This window comes from Camellia sinensis, chromosome 4, assembly GCF_055761805.1.
Source record: "Camellia sinensis isolate YWXY chromosome 4, ASM5576180v1, whole genome shotgun sequence".
Taxonomy (NCBI): Eukaryota; Viridiplantae; Streptophyta; class Magnoliopsida; order Ericales; family Theaceae; genus Camellia; species Camellia sinensis.
The window spans coordinates 146,732,631-146,751,503 of NC_138964.1; the positions used below are offsets into that span (position 1 = coordinate 146,732,631).

The 18,873-nt window shown below is 37.1% G+C and overlaps 4 protein-coding genes and 1 pseudogene across 5 annotated transcripts; all 5 read right to left on the reverse strand.

Moving 5' to 3' along the window:
- Positions 1 to 4,818: 4,818 nt before the first annotated feature.
- LOC145789584 (uncharacterized) lies at positions 4,819 to 12,578 on the reverse strand. The gene is made up of 2 exons (XM_082866501.1): positions 10,245 to 12,578; positions 4,819 to 5,824 (listed from the first exon to the last, which is right to left on the reverse strand). Exon 1 carries the CDS (start codon positions 12,576 to 12,578, stop codon positions 11,076 to 11,078), a length of 1,503 nt encoding a protein of 500 aa, XP_082722627.1. The 3' UTR covers positions 4,819 to 5,824; positions 10,245 to 11,075.
- On the reverse strand, positions 4,819 to 18,824 carry LOC114268984 (protein EXECUTER 2, chloroplastic-like; annotated as a pseudogene). Its single transcript, XR_014327643.1, has 8 exons — positions 17,467 to 18,824; positions 17,312 to 17,377; positions 16,911 to 17,014; positions 16,735 to 16,819; positions 15,315 to 15,977; positions 14,283 to 14,409; positions 13,950 to 14,119; positions 4,819 to 13,815 (listed from the first exon to the last, which is right to left on the reverse strand). The product of XR_014327643.1 is annotated as a protein EXECUTER 2, chloroplastic-like (transcript).
- On the reverse strand, positions 6,109 to 7,131 carry LOC114263152 (putative ribonuclease H protein At1g65750). Its single transcript, XM_028203653.2, has one exon. The coding sequence runs from the start codon at positions 7,129 to 7,131 to the stop codon at positions 6,109 to 6,111; it is 1,023 nt and encodes a 340-aa protein (XP_028059454.2).
- On the reverse strand, positions 8,185 to 9,736 carry LOC114263159 (uncharacterized). The gene is made up of 4 exons (XM_082923707.1): positions 9,513 to 9,736; positions 9,163 to 9,419; positions 8,770 to 8,894; positions 8,185 to 8,697 (listed from the first exon to the last, which is right to left on the reverse strand). Exons 1-4 carry the CDS (start codon positions 9,734 to 9,736, stop codon positions 8,185 to 8,187), a joined length of 1,119 nt encoding a protein of 372 aa, XP_082779833.1.
- LOC145824117 (uncharacterized) lies at positions 9,802 to 10,437 on the reverse strand. Its single transcript, XM_082923708.1, has one exon. The coding sequence runs from the start codon at positions 10,435 to 10,437 to the stop codon at positions 9,802 to 9,804; it is 636 nt and encodes a 211-aa protein (XP_082779834.1).
- Positions 18,825 to 18,873: the final 49 nt, after the last annotated feature.

An 18,873-nucleotide genomic window follows, 5' to 3' on the forward strand; every position in this document is an offset into this window, starting at 1 on the left:
GACACGAGCAAGTTCGCAAAGGCAGCAAGTAAAGCAGTAGAGTTCTTTGAAGACAAAACAAGAAATTAAAATAAAGAGAAACAGTAACTCACCAAAGAAAATGAAGTCGGTGTAGAGTACGCCGGAATCAGATGATGGCAGCGACCGGAAAGGATCAGCAAAGGCTTCGTTGGAAAGGGAGAGTGGAAGTAATTGCAGAGCTCGAAGAGCTTGAGAACAATGGCAGATTTGGGAGAGTAGAGAAAGAGAGTTAGCACAAAGTTGAGAATGCAAAAGTGAAAAGACGGAGAGAGAGGGTTGATTTTGATCAAACGCGGAGAAATGGTGGCAAAACACCATCAATGTGCTTAGGATGACGTGCTTGTCAGACGGCGCACGCCAAAACGACGCGACTTGATGGCGCGTGTCAGGTACGATCCAGTAAGGGAAAGACGCGCGGCAGAAACGGTTGAAATACTGTGCGTGACAGCTCATACGCGTGATAAAACTCTTGGAGTTCTTGGTTTAATGAAACAAAGACCTCGGCTAAGGAGACGATCTCGACTTAATGAACTTGAACGAACTTGGTTGTTGGTTCCAAAGCATTGATGAAAGCAGACTATAGGTCTTGGTCATATTGAGCCGACGAGATCTGACTTTGGCAATGACTGATGAAGCGAGCTTAGCCGACGTTCTAGATGGAAGAAATGATATATGTTCCATCACCTCAAGATGCCAAGGTAAGGGACAATTGTGAGGACATAAATTTTGAATGACGACACGTGGCCGAGGTGTCACCGAAGTGTTAGCTAGGGTGCCACGTGTCCTGGTCATGATGCCGATATGATCTCGGCTAGGCCGAGGTTATCTGCGAGAATATCAGAATCCGGGATGAGTGGATAAGGGACAAGAGTCCTAGAATGGGAGAAGACTTCAGTTTGGGTAAAGATAAAGACTCTTAGAGAGTTTATCCTAATCCTACTGGGAGTCTAAGATTAGCAGTAATCCTAAGTCCATTGACGCTAGGCTTCTATTGGGCCTAGGATTGTGTTAGCTATAAAAAGGAGACACCCTCATGGGTCTAAGGTACGCTTTTTATATTCTGAATAGTGAGTTAAGCACTTTTGCTATCTTTGAGATATAACTGACTTGATCGTCGGAGTACTCCCGGATAGACGAACCACTGTCGGAATCTCATCTTTCTGTTACAGGTCATTCAAGCGCCATATATTCTGTCAGTACTCTCAAATTGAATACTTATTTAACAATATGGTCAAAAATCGACTCATACATTAACAATTGCCCTTAAAGTACTTCTTCAAAAATTAAATAAATAAATAAAATAAAGTAAACACCCCGTTAAGCATATCAGTGGGGAAAAAGTAAACACGCTGTTAATAACGAGCCAGGTATGCTTGAAGATGAGCTTTCTCTAGCCAAAAAAAAAAAAAAAAAAAGCGCAAAGATTCTCACTCAATCTCCTAATTTTATTTCTTTTCTTTTCTTTTCTTTTTTTCCTTTTTTCCAAAATGTAGAGAATACAATCAAGGCACCTTTTCGAACGATCGGGTCTGACTCTTTTCCCCAACATTATCCAATAATGCCTTTTGTCTCCAATAGCCTAAAGTATTGTGTTTAAAAAGAATAACTTCAAAAAATTCAAAGTAAAATAAATATTAAAATAAATAAATAAAAGAAGAAAAGTATCACATTCGATATGAATCTGACTTAATCATTAAGTCACTTAAACAGCTAAAAAAACCATTAAGTCACTTAATTCAATGCTTAAATTCACCAAAAAAAATATTTAAAAATATTCTTATCGCTCAAGGTTCTAATTTTTTAAAGGCTCAATATGATAAAATCTCATTTTACTGTTGAGCATCTCAAAACAATTAGATTGTTACTTCTGTCCAACTTGAAATGCCTTAATAGCAAAAAGACTCTTTTCGTTTTTTATGTTTTCAGTGACAAACAATGAAAAATTTAGAAACACATCATTGTTTGGTTTAGTTTTTTTAATTGTTTGAGTTTTTTGTTTTTCACTTCTTTTTTTTCTTTAGTGAACATTTCCTTTTTTCATCTTTTAGTTAATCTTTTTAAATTTTTTAGATGCACTTAAATCTAAACACACCTAAAATGTAAAATATTTATTAAAAAAATTTAGTGTATCTACAATGTAAAATTAAAAAAAAAAAAAAAAACTGAAATATGAAGAGAAAAATCATTAGACAAAAAAATACCCCCCCCCTCCAAAAAAAAGATAGTGTTGCTCAAAATCATTTTCAATTTTGAACAAAAGTGTTTATTTATATATGTATATATATAATTCTAAAAAATTGTGTCAAACATTTTTTGGGTATAAAGGTTACGTTTTTTTTTATTTCAAGAACATAAAAAACAATACCAAATGCCACTGCTTTCTACTTCATCAAAGCACAAAGTTTTGATCAATATTAATTGCCTTCAATGCCAAAATGCCAAGCGCGAAAGGCAAATAAATTTTGCCTCTTCCTTTGTAGAACTACAAGAAATGTCACTTTCTACTTTTCATTTGGAATTTGGCTTCTTTATATAGTCACTAATTGTACATGCCCATAGCCTTTTTTGCCATACTACCAATTATTTGAGCTTTTGGCCATTGTTATAACTAACTAGCTCTAAATATTTTTTCTTTACTTCCTAGGAAAGTAAAGTGTAGGTGTTTCGACCAACGATTTGAATAAGAATTTAAGTAGAGATTTGAAAATAAAAAGAGAAAAGATAAGCAAAAGATAATTACATTTCACCTAATTTTTTTCTTTCACCTTTTGAATTCCTACCCAAATCTATAATTTAAACACAGTATAAGGGTTCTAATCAATTCGGATAATCCCAATCTATTAGCTTTAAAATGATACGTGAGTCTAATTTTTGTCATGATTTTTCTTGAATTTTCATGCAATTATCTTGTCGTGTACTTTCTATTGCAACAAGACATATCAATAAAGTACATATTCAAGTTAAAACTAAAGTAAAATGATATTAAAATCACATTTTAAGACGATATGATTTAAACATAAACCATTGGATTAATTTACCACAGAAAAACTATTATAGAGAATCGTGATCGACAATACATAATGCACAGAAATCCATAACAAAATTGTAAGGATATATTTGATATGCCCCAAAATTATCCAGTCAATATAGCTTCAATCAAAAAGCTTAGCTTGTTTACACCCAAAAACAAAAAAGCTTAGCTTGTATGAATCATCTATTTGTGAACATGTTTTGAACAGAGAAACTGAGAAAAATCATGAGACCATGAGCATAGCAACCCTTCAAAAACATCACAGTTCATCCATTGCACCCTTTTATTTTTTATTCCCCCTTTTTCTTTATTCATAAACATTTAGTCAACAGTCAACAGTAGGTATAGAAGGGGAAAAGAAATGCCAAAGAAATAACAAGAAACAAGAAGGGGAAAAAAAAAAAAAAAAACGTGCGTGCATGCGTGCATGCATGATACATTGTGGAGGCAGAACAGCCTTTTCTGCTCAAAGAAACAATGTGGGTTTCTTCTCAAGGCCATGCCATCTGCAAGGGGTGTTTAGACCTAAAAGATCACAGCAAAATGATTCCCTCTGGTAGTTTTAAGCGGTTGAATAACACGAGGAATCTGTGCTTGGGTACAACATAAAGGAAACCTAAATCTGTTCCTTTGACATATGGTCCCATGCCCTACATGAAACCACATCTGGGAAAATAAGTTACCCAAAAACCACAAGTTCAGCAAATCAAATTTCAAATATGAGAGTAAAATTATATTAACATACACACACAAAAAGAAATATAGAGAGAACAGAGAAAGAAATGAGAAAAAGGCGAATAAATAATACGCGAGGACTATTATATATCACTCTTTTTTTTTTCTTTTTTTTTTCTTTTTTTATTTTGACTCACTGAATTACATAGCAATATATTATTAGTTGTCATTGATTATATGATAATTATTTGTAAATAAATGAACTAATTATAAGTATTCATATAAGATGTGATATAAAACAGTGATAAAAAAATCGATGACATATAACATTTCTTTAATATAAAATTTATAAGAATTTTATTAGCATAATTAAATATTTAAAGTGACAAATTAAACAGATTTTTTTTTTAAAAAAGAAAAAAAAGTAAAGAAAATAGTGATATAAAATTTCAAGACATTACTTAAAAGGATTAAAATTGAAATATATTTTTTTGTTAGAGACACAAGTATAATTTCTCAAAAGTTGAGGGGGGCATGTGAGCCACCGGGCCTCATGTGCCTTGGTCCCTGGACATGCGTAGTTGGACATTCACAAGCATGCCTAGTTGCTCAGATTTACTATATAACTGCATAAAACTCTCATAATATGCATGAAACGCTCTGTCATCTTGCAGAAACCATTTTACCCTAGAATCACCATTGCAAGATTATCGCACCGAAATGATTGTAGAGGATCGTAGTCTGTCCCACTGGCCTAAAAAAATATCATAACCGCAGGAGAACTTTGTTTAATACGGAAGATCCATTTCCTTAGAAATTATGAATCTAGGATAAAACTTTCAACATTTTTTTGGGGAAACATGCTGGGAAGTTGTATTGCAGCCTGTAGGAAACCCTTAAAAACATTTGGGACACATTGGGAAAAATCACATTGAACAGTGATAAAAAAATCGGTGACATATAACATTTCTTTAATATAAAATTTATAAGAATTTTTTTAGCATAATTAAATATTTAAAGTGACAAATTAAACAGTTTTTTTTTTTAAAGAAAAAAAAGTAAAGAAAATAGTGATATAAAATTTCAAGACATTTTTTTTTTTTTGATCGACAAAAAAATCTTTATTGATGGACACAAACAAAAAGATAGAGTACATCAATAAAGAGGAGCTCGGAGCTAGTAGAAGCTCGAAGCTCCAGTTGGTGAGAAACCAACAAAAGGAGAAAACAAAACAAGAAGCATTGACAACCAAATTACACTCTATTAACTCCCAACAGATCAACAGATCATCACCAAATCAGCAAGACAAAATAGCTTATTCCAAGACTAAGCAGCAGACTTTTAGCTCCACAAGGTTCTCATTCCAAAAATCACCTTTAAACAACTCCAAAACTGGCTGGTCTAGTCTAATTTGACCACAGAATCAGCAGCAGCAGCTGAGTGCACTCAGCTGTGTAGAACAGCTTCAACACTCACACAGAGTGCAAACTCCCCTCTATTTGTTAAGTCTCCACAACTTGAGCATCACCTGATGAAGAACTCTGTAGCATAAACTAGTTCAGTAGCCAATATATCAAAATCTGCCCCAATACCCACATGAGCCACCAGAATAGAAATAGCAGAACAACAACCTCCAGATTGGGCTGGCACCAACAGACAACACCTCCAACAGATTGCAGATCACTGACAGATTAGATCAGGTTCTAAACCACAAACAACATACTAACTGAGAATCCCTTTCTTCTCATGCACTAAATCTCATTTTGTTATATAATTTTGGCTCACAATAAGGCAAAGCATGACTACAGAGTGTGCTCCAGGCCTCCTCACAATAAGGACAACATTGTGTATTTGAAGACCAACATGAACAAGAGAGTGTATCTCTAAACCATCCAAATTGACCATGGGTGTGCAGCCACAAAGCAATAGCAGACTAGTAGGCATGACCATTCAGCCTTCCCAAAAAGCTCCCATGTGAGAGCTATCTTAATTTACAGCAGCATAATCTCAAGTTGAGAAATTCAACCCAAAGAACTATCCTAATTTACAGCAGCTCCACCATCTCTATTCACCTGCACCAAACCAATTGCAGCCCAACTGGTATACCAGAAACATATCAGCAGTAAATTGACCAAGAACAACCTAGCAGAGCAGACCAAACATCAAAATAACAAAACAGGAAAACAGAGTAGGCCAACCAATTACAGACAATACAGAGCAGACCAAATAGCAATACAGCAATATAGAAATACACCATACACAAGTCCACTGTAGCAGACCATAGCAGTTCACCTCCCCCTTTAATGAAACAGCAAGACATGGAGGAATAGAGCAATGCCTCACTACAGTCACTGCTGAACATAGTAGTCCCATGTACTCCCTTATGTAGTCTTGATAATCACATCCAATGTACAACCAATAGGCTCTCCAGAACCATCATATTCAAACTGAGGCATGATTTTCACCTGATTGAGATCGCGGATCAGGTCATAGACAAAGTAATCCAAGGTAAAAGCTGACTTGACCCACACTGCAATTATAACCTTAATGTTTTCACATAAAGCATCAAGAGAGCGTTGCACCCCATTGAACACACAATCATTCCTTTGTTTCCAGATTGACCATAAAATAGCCAAAGGGACTACACTCCAAATCTTCTTTACCATCTTAGTATGCCTACACCCAGCCCACCAATCCAGCAGGTCCTGAACTGAACCTGGTAGAACCCATTGCAGCCCCCACCAATTAACAAAGTAAGACCAAATCCACCAAACAAAAGGACAATGGAGTAATACATGAATAGAAGTTTCCTCCATCTCTTTACAAAAAATACAACAAACGTCCACATTGCCATTAAGCATACCAATTCTTCTCAAGAAACTAGCAGTCTTAATTCTACCCCTCCAAGCCAACCAACCGAAAAATTGAACTCTTGGTGGTGCAGCATTCTTCCACAGTGAACTTGAGACCATGCAAGAAGAACCAAAACCTAGTTCAAACCAGTGATAGGCAGAAGAAACACTGAAAACACCAGATGGAGTAGCATTCCATTTCAAACAGTCCGGAACATGGGCTATGAGCAGAGGGAAGCTGCTGAGGTGGACTGACAGTCTCCTCAGCTCACCTTCTTCCCAAGCAAAGAGGGGTCTCCTAAAATTAAAAACCCAATTCCTAGAAGCATCTCTATTGGAATGGTACAGAGACACAGACCCATCTTTGCCATTTGATAGCGAGTAGAGTCTTGGAAACTCATCTCTGAGGCAAAACCCTCCTGACCAGCTATCAGTCCAAAAACTAGCTATCTGCCCATCACCAATGGAAACAACTGCATTGCTCCTAAAGAAGTGAAGGAGCTCTGGCCTAGAGGCAACAATGTTGACAATATCACCCCAGATTTTAGACATCTTGCTGACCCTAACTGTAGGGGCGGAGGTACTTGGGGACCAGGGGGGTCACGTGCCCCCCCCCGGATTATAGGCCTTCTTTTTTCTTTTTTTTTCTTTTTTTTTTTTAACAAATATAAAGAAAATATTTTAAATAAAAAAATTATAAAAATATTATTAGAGTGAATTATCAATGACATTTTAAAAATTATGAGAACAATAATGGTTGTTTTGATTGAAAATGAAGAGACTACTATAAATTATAATATCTATGAAAACTTCATAAATTTTTTTGAATGTAACGGTGATGTCATTATTATTGACATACAAGTATAAGTAATCTCACTATAAAAATCTGAAATTTATTGGATTGTTAGTTACATTTGACATGGATGTTTACTCTCTATGTGTTTATTTACTATTATTTGGTGATATCATATACTAATGATGACGTGGTATTACCATTATATTGAATTTTTAATCAAACTTTGTATGAAAAAATAATTTATCATTATATAATTTATTTTAGGACTTATATCCATATTTTTTTATATTGTTTATGATACACTAGTTATAAATAACATTATTTTTTTGATATTTCTCGAAATCAATCGTAAAAACTTGCGTAAAATATTTTTTGTAAAAATTTTTGATATTGTAATTAATAAGTGCCCCCTTTAATTTAATTTTCTGGCTCCGCCACTGCCTAACTGTTGAAGGGAACCAACCCCTACCTTGCTCAATATACTTCCCACAAATCACCTCCTTCCAGAGGGAATTTTCTTCAGCACCAAACCTCCACCACTACTTTAATAAGAGACAAATATTCATAACTTTTACTCTACTAACACCTAGCCCTCCAATGCTTTTACTTTTGGAGACATCCTTCCATTTTACCAAATGCACTTTCCTTCTTAGATCCGAACCACCCCATAAGAAAGCAGATTTTATTCTTTCAATCTCTTTTGCAACCATCTCGGGCATTTTGAAGAGATAGAGATAAAAAATAGGCAAGCCAGCAAGAACAGATTTGATCAAGGTCAATCTCCCAGCGAATGATAGAAATCTTCTCTTCTAAGAAGCAAGACAAAGCTTGCACTTATCAATCACAGGCTGCCAGGTTCTTCTCCTACTTGGGCTAGCACCTAATGGCAGACCCAAGTACTTAAGAGGCAAGATTTGATGATGACAATTCAAACTTGCCGCGAACTCTTGGCCCAGCTCAACAGGAATTCCCACCCCACAAACCACGCTCTTATTATAGTTAATCCTAAGACCTGATACAATTTCAAAGCACCTCAGGATTCTTTTTATATTGGCTACTTCTCCCCATTCAGCTTTGCAAAACAAAATAGTATCATCTGTAAATTGTAAATGGGTAAGCCTAAGACCACTTGAGCCTGCAGAGGCCCCTCTGATTAGACCCAAATGCTTGGCCCTTTCCAGCAAAATGTTGAGGGTTTCAACCACAATAATAAACAGGAATGGTGACAGTGGATCTCTTTGCCTCAGCCCCCTCTGTGGACAAAATTCTGGGGTTGGAGATCCATTAACCAAAACTGAAATTCTTGCGGTTACTACACATTCCTTCATCCAACTCACCCATTTACTCCCAAAATCAAAGTTTGACAGCATAGAAAACAAAAATTCTCAATTTACTGAGTCAAAGGCTTTTTCAAAATCGAGTTTAAGCATAATACCACTCTCACCAGCCTTCTTCCAGCCTTCTACTATCTCATTTGCAATAAGGATACCATCGAAGATATATCTACCCTTGATGAAAGCTGATTGAGTTTCATTTATGATACTTGGTAACACCTGGGACAACCTGTTAGATAGAACCTTGGCCAATATTTTGTATAATGAACCTACTAAACTGATAGGCCTATATTCATTTAGGCAAGTTGGGTTATCAACTTTAGGAATTAAAGCAATGAAGGAGCCCGTTTAAACCATGGACTAACTTAGCATTAAAGTGAAAGTCCCTCATAAAGTGCAGAACATCCTCCTTAACTATACTCTAACATTTCTGAAAAAAGCCCAAATTAAAACCATCTGGCCCAGGAGCCTTGTTACCCCCACAAGATTTGATGGCATTACTGATTTCCACCTCTGTGAACTCTGCCTCTAAAAGGCCAAAATCATTGGCATCCCCAATTGACTTAAAAGGGCCATTAAGGGAAGGTCTTTTCTTCCAAGGCTTAGCAAAAAGATTTCTGAAATGATTCAACACCTCTGATTTAACACCTATGGGATCTTCAATATTAATACCATTCACTAGAATTGAGCATAGGGCATTCCTATTGCGCCTGCAACTAGCCACAGAGTGGAAAAAAGAAGTGTTTCTGTCGCCCGATGTTGTCTAGTTGAGTCTAGATTTTTCAAGCCACAACCTCTCTAACATTTTGTTCATCTTCCAAGCATCGCCATGCAATACTCTTCTCCTAGCCAGTTCATCTGCAGATAATGGCCTTTCTTCAGCAACTAGATCAAGGACATGTGCTTCCTCTTCTGTGGCTTTTAACTTGTTCTCCACATTTCCAAACATGTCGATGTTCCACTTCTTTAGGGCAGATTTCAAGGATTTTAATTTGACTAAACATTTAAAACCAGCCCAACCCAACATTGTAATTCAGCCCAAGTTTTCTCAACAAATGGCAAGAACTGAGGATGCATAGACCAGGCATTAAGTTACCTAAAGGGTCTAGGGCCCCAAACTCTCTCATCTTCCATTAGGAGGATGGGACAATGGTTAGAGAACAATCTTGGTAATCCCCATAACTTGAAATTAAAAGACTGCAACCATTCTGGGTTTAGTAAAAATCTATCTAACATGCTCCATCTTTCATTCTCATATGAGTTACACCATGTGAACTTCCTTTCACACATTGATAGATCAGACACCTCTAACTGCTCAATCATTTCATTGAACTCTCTCATCCCCTTATCCCTCCTAGAGCATCCTTTTCTTTCAGAGGTGCATCTAATTTCATTAAAATCACCCCCCAGACACCATGGAAATAAGAACTGTGATTTGAGCTTCACTAGAATATCCCACACATTTTTCCTTTTGTCAGAATCATTTGGCCCGTAGACATTCACCACTACACAATTAAAGTTAAAAAAGATCGTACCTGCGAGAAGGAGAAAGTTACGATTGCAACAACATTGATTGAGCTGAAAGACCTTAGGATTCCAGATGCAGAGTAACCCCCCAGCTGCACCCTCTGAGTCAACTGACATGAATTCCACTTTTTCTCCAGCCCAAATAGAGTTCACAAATTCTACATTGATTCCCTGCTTTTTAGTCTCTTGCAACAACACCATGTCTATCTTCCTTACCTTGAGAACCTTCATGATTTTTCTTCTTTTTTCAGGCTTTCCTAGCCCCCTAATATTCCAAGATAACAACTTCATTAATAAAAATTGGCACTCCTAAGCCTCCTGGAATAGTCATTCAGCAGACTACTCCCTTCCCCTTTTCTTGAATCATTTCCATGTCCTTTGTTTCCAATTCAACAAGTTTACTCACAACCTCATCCTCTTTATCTTCGAAATTGAGCCCAAGAGCTTTCCCCATTTGTAAAGTTGCTTCAGCCTCGTTGAGTAACATCCTATCATGATCGGATGCACTTGCCATAGAGAGAGAAATTGCTGCAGCAGCAGATCTAAAAACAGCTCATTTCCTGAGATTGATAGATGGCCCTAGTATGTTGTGGCCAAGTTCAAGACCACATTTCTTGTTCCAAGCTTTTCTTCTCACACCTTTACTCTTCTTCCTCCTGCAGGCCTTCATTTTCTGGGCTGCTGAAATGGAACTTTCCCCAAACTTGCCAAGAATGACTCCACTGCCTTTTCCTATTTGGATCTGGTCATGATCTAAAGCCCCACCAGCATCTAGAATAATTTTCTTAGAAATAGTTGGGTTGCCTGGGCTGCTAGGGCCACTAAATTTCTGGGCCAAACTAACAGAGTTCCCCCCCACTGTGGGCCTTGCTCAGCACAACTTCTAGATTTAAACCTGGCCCATGACCTGCAGAACCACTTACACTTCTAATGTAGCCTGGCGTGAGTAATTCGCCTTCCACAATACGTTTTCTATCACTCATACCATGCATAGAGCCCACAATTTTTTCTGAAACACTGACATCCCGTGCGCCTCCAGCATTTGGCACTGCCATGATGGTGTTTATTTCTTCTACCATAGAAGAACTCTGCTGACTATTCACACTCTGCCGACTGACATCCACATGTGCCGTCCCTACCTCCCTTGCAGCCAAGTTGACAGCTTTCTGACCCCCCACCACATCGTCACGCTGGACAGCCTGCAAGCTAACCATTCGTATGCTAAGGTCTTCTTCTTCCTTGTTTGAACTCAGGACATCTTTTTCCCTGTGTGAACTCAGATCGGCCCTATCCCTTTGCTGGGAGTGGGAATTGCACTTCGTCATAACAACCTTAGAAATAACAATTTGCTCTTCGCAAATCTTCACTGGGTATAAAATACCTTTGCAGTCCAGATCAACAGTGCAATTGATGGACTCCATACAAGATGTTGCTATCCTAATCTCACCACATTGAAGGTTGTTGAGGTGCAGTGTATCATCATCTAGTTCAACAACCTTACCCCAAAACTTCCCTATGCGACTAAAGGTGTTGAAACTCCACAAATTTGGAGGGACCCCATAGCAGCTGAGCCACACAAGCCTTTCTTGGTCAAGCACCATGCCTTGTTTCCATTCTTTAACCGAGTCACTCCACTCCTTAATCCACCCGTCCAAATGTTTGGGACTGTCTTTCATCAATGGCACAAAATTGAAAGAGAGTATGACATCTCTACCACCACATAGAGAAAACTTGGCATCCCCTAAGCCCCTGATCTGCAATTCCTTCTTAAATTCGGCTGCAGAGCAGGTAGATTTCAACCTAATAATCACACTCTCATATAACCAACCATTTCCTTCTTCAGTTGCCATAATGGTAATAGTTGGTTTGGATGAGGATCCCCCTTCTTTGACAACCTGAGCATACGATTTGTTCCCATTTTGCATGACAGAGGCAGCTATGGACTTACTTTTGAACTGCCTACCATAGATCGGGTGAGCTGATCTCTGCTTCCCAACGACCTCCTTACCAAACTCTGCTAACTTGACCTTGAGAGCTTTATCATCACACCACAGCCCATCTGTTTTTTGAACAGCCATGTTTGCCGCTACTGGGCAGTCGTATTTGACAAAACCGAATCTGGTGTGTGTCGTTTTCCTTCTCTTGAAAGGGATAAAAACATCTCTCACAACACCAAAGTTAGAAAACAAGGAGTGCATTCTTCTCAGATCCATCGAATCTGGAATGTCATCCACAAAAATGATGTGGGTGACTGCCCGCACCTGCGTGTTCCATGATCCTGGCCTTCCATGTCTTCGAACCACCGGCCTCCAACCTCTAAAGTCTCTCTCTCTAGAACCCATTGTCGACCCTATAAAATTTCAAGACATTACTTAAAAGGATTAAATTGAAATATTTTTTTTTGTTAGAGACACAAGTATAATTTCTCAAAAGTTGAGAAGGGCATGTGAGCCACCGGGCCTCATGTGCCTTGGTCCCTGGACATGCGTAGTTGGACATTCACAAGCATGCCTAGTTACTCAGATTTACTATATAACTGCATAAAACTCTCATAATATGCATGAAACGCTCTGTCACCTTGCAGAAATCATTTTACCCTAGAATCACCATTGCAAGATTATCGCACCGAAATTATTGTAGAGAATCCTAGTCCATCCCACTGGCCTAAAAAAATATCATAACCTCAGGAGAACTTTGTTTAATATGGAAGATGCATTTCCTTAAAAATTCTGAATCTAGGATAAAACTTTCAACATTTTTTTGGGGAAACATGCTTGGAAGTTGTATTGTAGCCTGTAGGAAGGAAACCCTTAAAAACATTTGGGAGACATTGGGAAAAATCACATTGATGCGATTCCCATTAATTTTAAATCTTTCTATGCACTTGAAACCTATTTTATCTAAAAACAGAACAACTCTTACAAATATCTTTCCTCAAAACCTGATTCTTATGTGCTGCCACCATGCTTCTTTTCTAATGTTTCTTCAATTTCAAATCACTTATCATCTACTATTTCGTATGGTATTTTTTGAATCAGGTTACTCATTCCATAAATGCTACGCATCATGAAAAATGCTTCACGAAAATGAGCATGAAAGAATCTCCATTCGTAAATTACACTTTGTAACTTATTGTATATATAATCTAAGAGTCAAAAAATTTTCATGAAGCATTTTTCATGATACCTAGCATTGCTCTTCCAATATTGCTTCTCAATTCTACTTCCCCTTTTTGGGCAACTATAGAAAAACCTCATGCACAAATTTGAACTTGTGTTGCATGTAAGTTAGAATGTACGGTGTCAGTGTGCATGCATGTTTAGTTTAGCACCCATATGTATGTATGTCGCATGTTTGTTACATGTGTAATCTACATGTATATACCACACTAGATGTGAGTAGTGCATGGTGTTGAAGGAGGCTATGATGTGCTATCTTTTTGTTACATTGATCACACACTCATACACACGAGAGAGAGAGAGATCAAACTGCAAACATAATTTCCACTCCTAATTCATCTGGATACAACCCCCTGTTGGCGATGCAATATCCCCTTCCAATTTTTGCACGAAAAGTAACCTGAAGAACCAAAAGGTGAATAAGTTATTGGTTTGTATGCAAATAATTTCCATTACTATCATACATAATCAACATGTGATGACATACAATATACAAGCCAACAAAACTATCTGAAAAGAGAAAAAGCCATGTACCTGGCCAGTAGGAACATTTAGATCTCCAGTTAGCTTTACTGCCTCCACATACTCGAAGAACTCAACATCTGAAGTTTTGTCAGTATCATCTTCACAATTCCAATTACCATATTTACACCTCAACTGAACTACCTCAGTGCCATAGGCGCCAAATGCACCAACATATAGGCCTATAATCCAACAGCATATTTCATCAACAAAGATAATAGTATTGCTTGAATTGAATCTGTGTATATGTGTGTGTGTGTGTGTGTGTGTGTGTGTGTGTGTGTGTGTGTGTGTGTGTGAGAGAGAGAGAGAGAGAGAGAGAGAGAGAGAGAGAATCAAACTCACCAACAGAAGGATCTAAATCACCTTCAGACGAGGTAATTTGACTAAAGCTTGTACACTCAGATAACCTGCCCTGCTTCTGAGCCTGACTAACAGCAAGTTTGACAATTTCACACATATCTATAGAAACCTATGACAGTCATAGAAATCAATCGATCAATGTAATGTTGCCAATCAAAAAGAAAAAGGGGTTTTCACAAAAGGAAAGGGGCAGGTTAAAAATCATGCACAATCGTCACAGTTTCAATAGTTTTGATATTTGATGAATTTCTCCTACACAAATATTTTGATTTTCCCCTCATTGAAATTCCAGTATTTCCTTTGTGGAACCAAGATGCAATTTCTTCTGAACATATTTTTAAAAATTAGTGTATGATCATAGATGAGCAAATATACAATCCTACATAACCAGTGAAGAAGAAATGGCATCCAGAAAGGTTTTCTTTTCTTTCCAATAGAATAGAAGTGAATACCAGGACCCTCTATGCTTCAAGCCATTCCCATTTACACCTATAACCAATTCAAGAGCGCATTGATAAAATAAAATTATAAACACAGGTAGATATTTCACCACTGGATCAAACTGCATCTCCAAGTTTCATTTTCCTAAATCCATATACTAAGAGCCAATTTACTGGCCCCAACAATGTGAATTGGATCAATTTATAATTAGTTTATTTACAAATACGATAATAGATCTGCTTGGTTGAAAAATACAACAACTTACATATCTACAGCTAAAGTGGGGGTCTAGGGAGGGCCAGATGTACATAGCCTTACCCCCATTTCTGAAGAGATTGTTTTCACGACTTGAACCCACACCACCAAAATGCAAAATATCTACAATATTTACTCGTCATGAAAATTCATATTTAGTCATTTCTTTCGAAACAAAGAATAGCTAATGTAAAAATAAGAGATTCAAAATCTGCTCTATTTAATGCTTGGAAAAATATTTGAATTAATTTATTTAATTCAAATTGGAATAATGTAAATTTTGCAGCCAAACGAACCCTAAGCCAATGTCAATCTCACCGTTGGAGATAACTTATCAGCACTCCAAAATGCCTTGGCAACATCAGAAGGCATGAGTTCAGAAACACCTTTAGCTGCTATAGAGGCCACTTTGACCTTAGACGCTATACTTTCATCAGTATCACGATCTTGACCTCTTGCAGGAACATGAAGCACAAAAGAATCTCTCTCCATATCTTTAATTTCAGCTGGCAATCGCACACACTCATCCTTGGTAGAAGTATCTTCTATATTACGTAAAACCCCTCAAATAAAAACTTCCATATCTAAATTCTTTCCATCTTCTATCGCACCATCAACCAAATTATTGGTTTCATCATCAGAATCTTTGCCAGGTGTATTCTTGCTGTCTTCTTGCATCAACTGCTTCAGAGCATCAACATCCTCTATAACTTCTTCGATCACATTAATTTTCATCACTTTTAATTTCAATCCTGGAATTTTGTCTTTTAGAAAATTTATCATACTTGTTATCCCTTCCTTAGTTGCTCCCTCAACATTTATACTCTTGCCCTCACTTTTCTCTGCTTTAACTTCATTCCTATTAATGTCAACTACAGATGCATCCTCAGTCTCAGAAGTAATTGGCCCTTGTGTGGGTTTGGAATTGGATAATGAACTTGTGGAGTTTGTCAAACTTTTGGCTTGTTGCAAGAATACTACCTGCCAAGTTCCAACAAAGATATGCATTTTCACCAGTTTGCATAAACTAGATAAGAAAATTTAGAAAATCTGACAGATCAGAGGGGCAACAGCATCTATTTAAACACATCACTAACAGAAATACAGATAAAGTTGGGGCTCAATGTGGTTTCTTACTAGTAGGAACAAGTGAAATTTTTTTAATCCTCATAGTCATCTATTCTGTATTGTCTAATAGGGAACCTAATAGGGAGTAGGTGAAATGGATTTCAATGGTGTCACATTCCATTTTTCCCATCTTCTGTGCCAAACTAATTTAACCCCAAACTTGCCCTCCCTGACACCTGCCATTGCAGCAACTCTTTGCCAGCAGATCCTCCAAAAACTATTTCTAATAAGCCCCATACAACACTATCACCACTCATTAAATTACTGTTCAATACCACACTCAACATATGCCTTGCATAAATTGAACTTGAATCATTTTTTTTTTTTGGGTAGGCAATTGAACTTGTATCATTGCAATCTCCTATTATGCAAAATGAAGAACACAGCCAGACAGGATAGGTTACTATATGACAAGAGTGGGGACGTATCAATAGTGGTAGTGGTCATCAGATTGCAATCCAAAAATGGTGGTGATTGATGTGCATGCTGCAATATCAACAGGACGTACCAGTCAGGTCAGTCTTCAATCTTATAAACTTCAACTCAGCATGAACATTTTAAAAAATTCGTGATTTCACTTTTTAAGGGCTAAAAAGCCTTCGTACAGCACCTTTATAGTGTATGTCTCATCAACATCTTTGATCACAAAAATTTCAAACAGAGGAGTTCCAGAGAATGCGGTGACCAACTGTTTGTAATAAACGATCATCATTAGTGTTTCTGGCAGATCAGAGATTAATCAAAACCAGGAGTTCTATTTTTCACTTATTTTTGTAATAATACTTTGGACAATGACTACTGCCAAGAAATCTTCCCACACCAGGAGTTATATGTATTAGCCTGCCAAAGGGATCATCAGAATCGTTAGAACAACCCACCCACCAACCAACCTGCATATAAGAGGGGACAAAACGATTATAAATGCCACCAGAACACCCGGAATGTTATTAGGAAGAGAAGAAAAGGGAAGATTATAAAACCCTCCACTTACATCATTGCTTTTGTCACAATGAGAGATGACATTACAAGCAAGAAGAAAATTGAGAAAAAAAATTAAGAAAACTAAAAATAGCTTGTAAAAATAGGATTGTAAAATTGAGAAAAATAAAGAATTGTAGAAAGCAAGGATCACTAACTGAGAAGGGAGATTATGGAAGATAATAGCTTGTACAAGCTAAAAGAGTTACCAGCCCACTTCCTGTACATCTACACAATTGCAAATCATCATGGTAACGCTCTTCATCTATTGCATTCTGGAAAAGAAAACAGAAAGATCAGATCAAGTGGCAAAAATTACATGTAAGACCATACTTATTGATGATAACTTAAAAACCAATCCAACCTTCGTCTGAGACATTATTTCAGCAACACTGTCTTTTGATGTTGCTTCTACAATAGCCATTTTCAACCTGGCAGCTTCCTGGAAGTCTTTCATCTCAATTGCATCTTCCAGTTGAAACTGTAAAAGCATACGGACCAATCAGGAGATTCAATAAATTTACGGGAAACTTTCTCATCTTTTCATGATTAACAATCTATAACCAAGGAGGATATATCTCAGGTATGGACATCCCAGAAAATTCAAACAAATAATTCATTGCATTACTTGGCCATTTTACACAAAATCATAGGAAAAATATTATGCTGTGTAATTGCCAATTTGCAGATTGTTTGATAAATTAGATAAGTATGGAAATATCAGAACGCAATGGCAGGTGCTGAAGCATAACATTCTGGGCTAACAGCCATAACTACATGGCAGAAACTGAATGGTAAGAAATTTAATCCTAGATTTTTCTGGAGTGGTTAAGCAATGCCAGTTTTGTTCCTGTCCAAAATTGGATAGTTATGAAGAGAAGGGAAATGAGGGTTTGTAGACTCTTCATTCTTCTCTTTCCAAGCTCTACCCATTTTCTCTTTGCAAAGTTCTCTCTCTGGATAAAGTATTGGCTGGATAAAGTGGTTTTCCTTTTATGCTTGGTGATTGTATAGGATTTTGACACACCATGTAGAGGTTGGTTTCCTTTGCTATGGAATTATCTGGAAAAGGAAAACAAAAAAAGCGATGCACACATGAAAAATCATGTCTATTATTGAACTACCGAAAGAAATGGATATTATGCATAGCGCACAAATACATGCGTGTATATGTATGCAGCTTGTTGTATATCACAGAACATCATATGTAAAATGTCTTAACCAACAGTGTTTTGTATCCTTTTAACATGCACTCATCGCTGTGTGGAAAATGCGATAAGCAAGAAGAAAAGGGCTCCATGGCCATTTATTTTCACAGGAAAAGTGACTTTGAGGCTCTACTCAAGTATCAAAAAAACATAACATGGTGGAAAGTTTGTTACTTACTTCCTAACAATTTCTACCACACTGCTGACAAAGAAGGCACAGTTATGAGTCACTCTAAAACTAATTCACAGCAATCATATAATTGGATGAAAAACAGCAACAACCATAGCAAGTAAACATTCATTATAAAAGAAAATCTTTATGAAGCTACACCAAGCTCAATTATGGAATACTACTAAGTTGATGAACACTTGATAATAAAACAACACAGAAACACATAAATTTCTCACAAATTCAGCAACTAGGCACAATGCATATCAAAAACCCACTTCACAAAAGTGAATTAAGAGTAATCAACATTTGAACACAAAATTGTATAAGTAAACACACACACACACGCACACAGAGATTTGGAAGTTCTGGGCCTTTTCAGTTTCAGAGAAAT

Excerpts from the sequence above, each read along its gene's own strand:
- LOC114263152 (XM_028203653.2), bottom strand. The coding sequence starts at position 7,131 with ATGTCTAAAATCTGGGGTGATATTGTCAACATTGTTGCCTCTAGGCCA.
- LOC114263159 (XM_082923707.1), bottom strand. The coding sequence starts at position 9,736 with ATGTTGGGTTGGGCTGGTTTTAAATGTTTAGTCAAATTAAAATCCTTG. Across the intron at positions 9,420-9,512 it reads GCTTGGAAGATGAACAAAAT|GCGCAATAGGAATGCCCTAT; the intron begins GTTAGAGAGGTT and ends GGCTAGTTGCAG. Across the intron at positions 8,895-9,162 it reads CAAGGCTCCTGGGCCAGATG|CTTTCATCAAGGGTAGATAT; the intron begins GTTTTAATTTGG and ends AAACTCAATCAG.
- LOC145824117 (XM_082923708.1), bottom strand. The coding sequence starts at position 10,437 with ATGGTGTTGTTGCAAGAGACTAAAAAGCAGGGAATCAATGTAGAATTT.
- LOC145789584 (XM_082866501.1), bottom strand. The coding sequence starts at position 12,578 with ATGGGTTCTAGAGAGAGAGACTTTAGAGGTTGGAGGCCGGTGGTTCGA.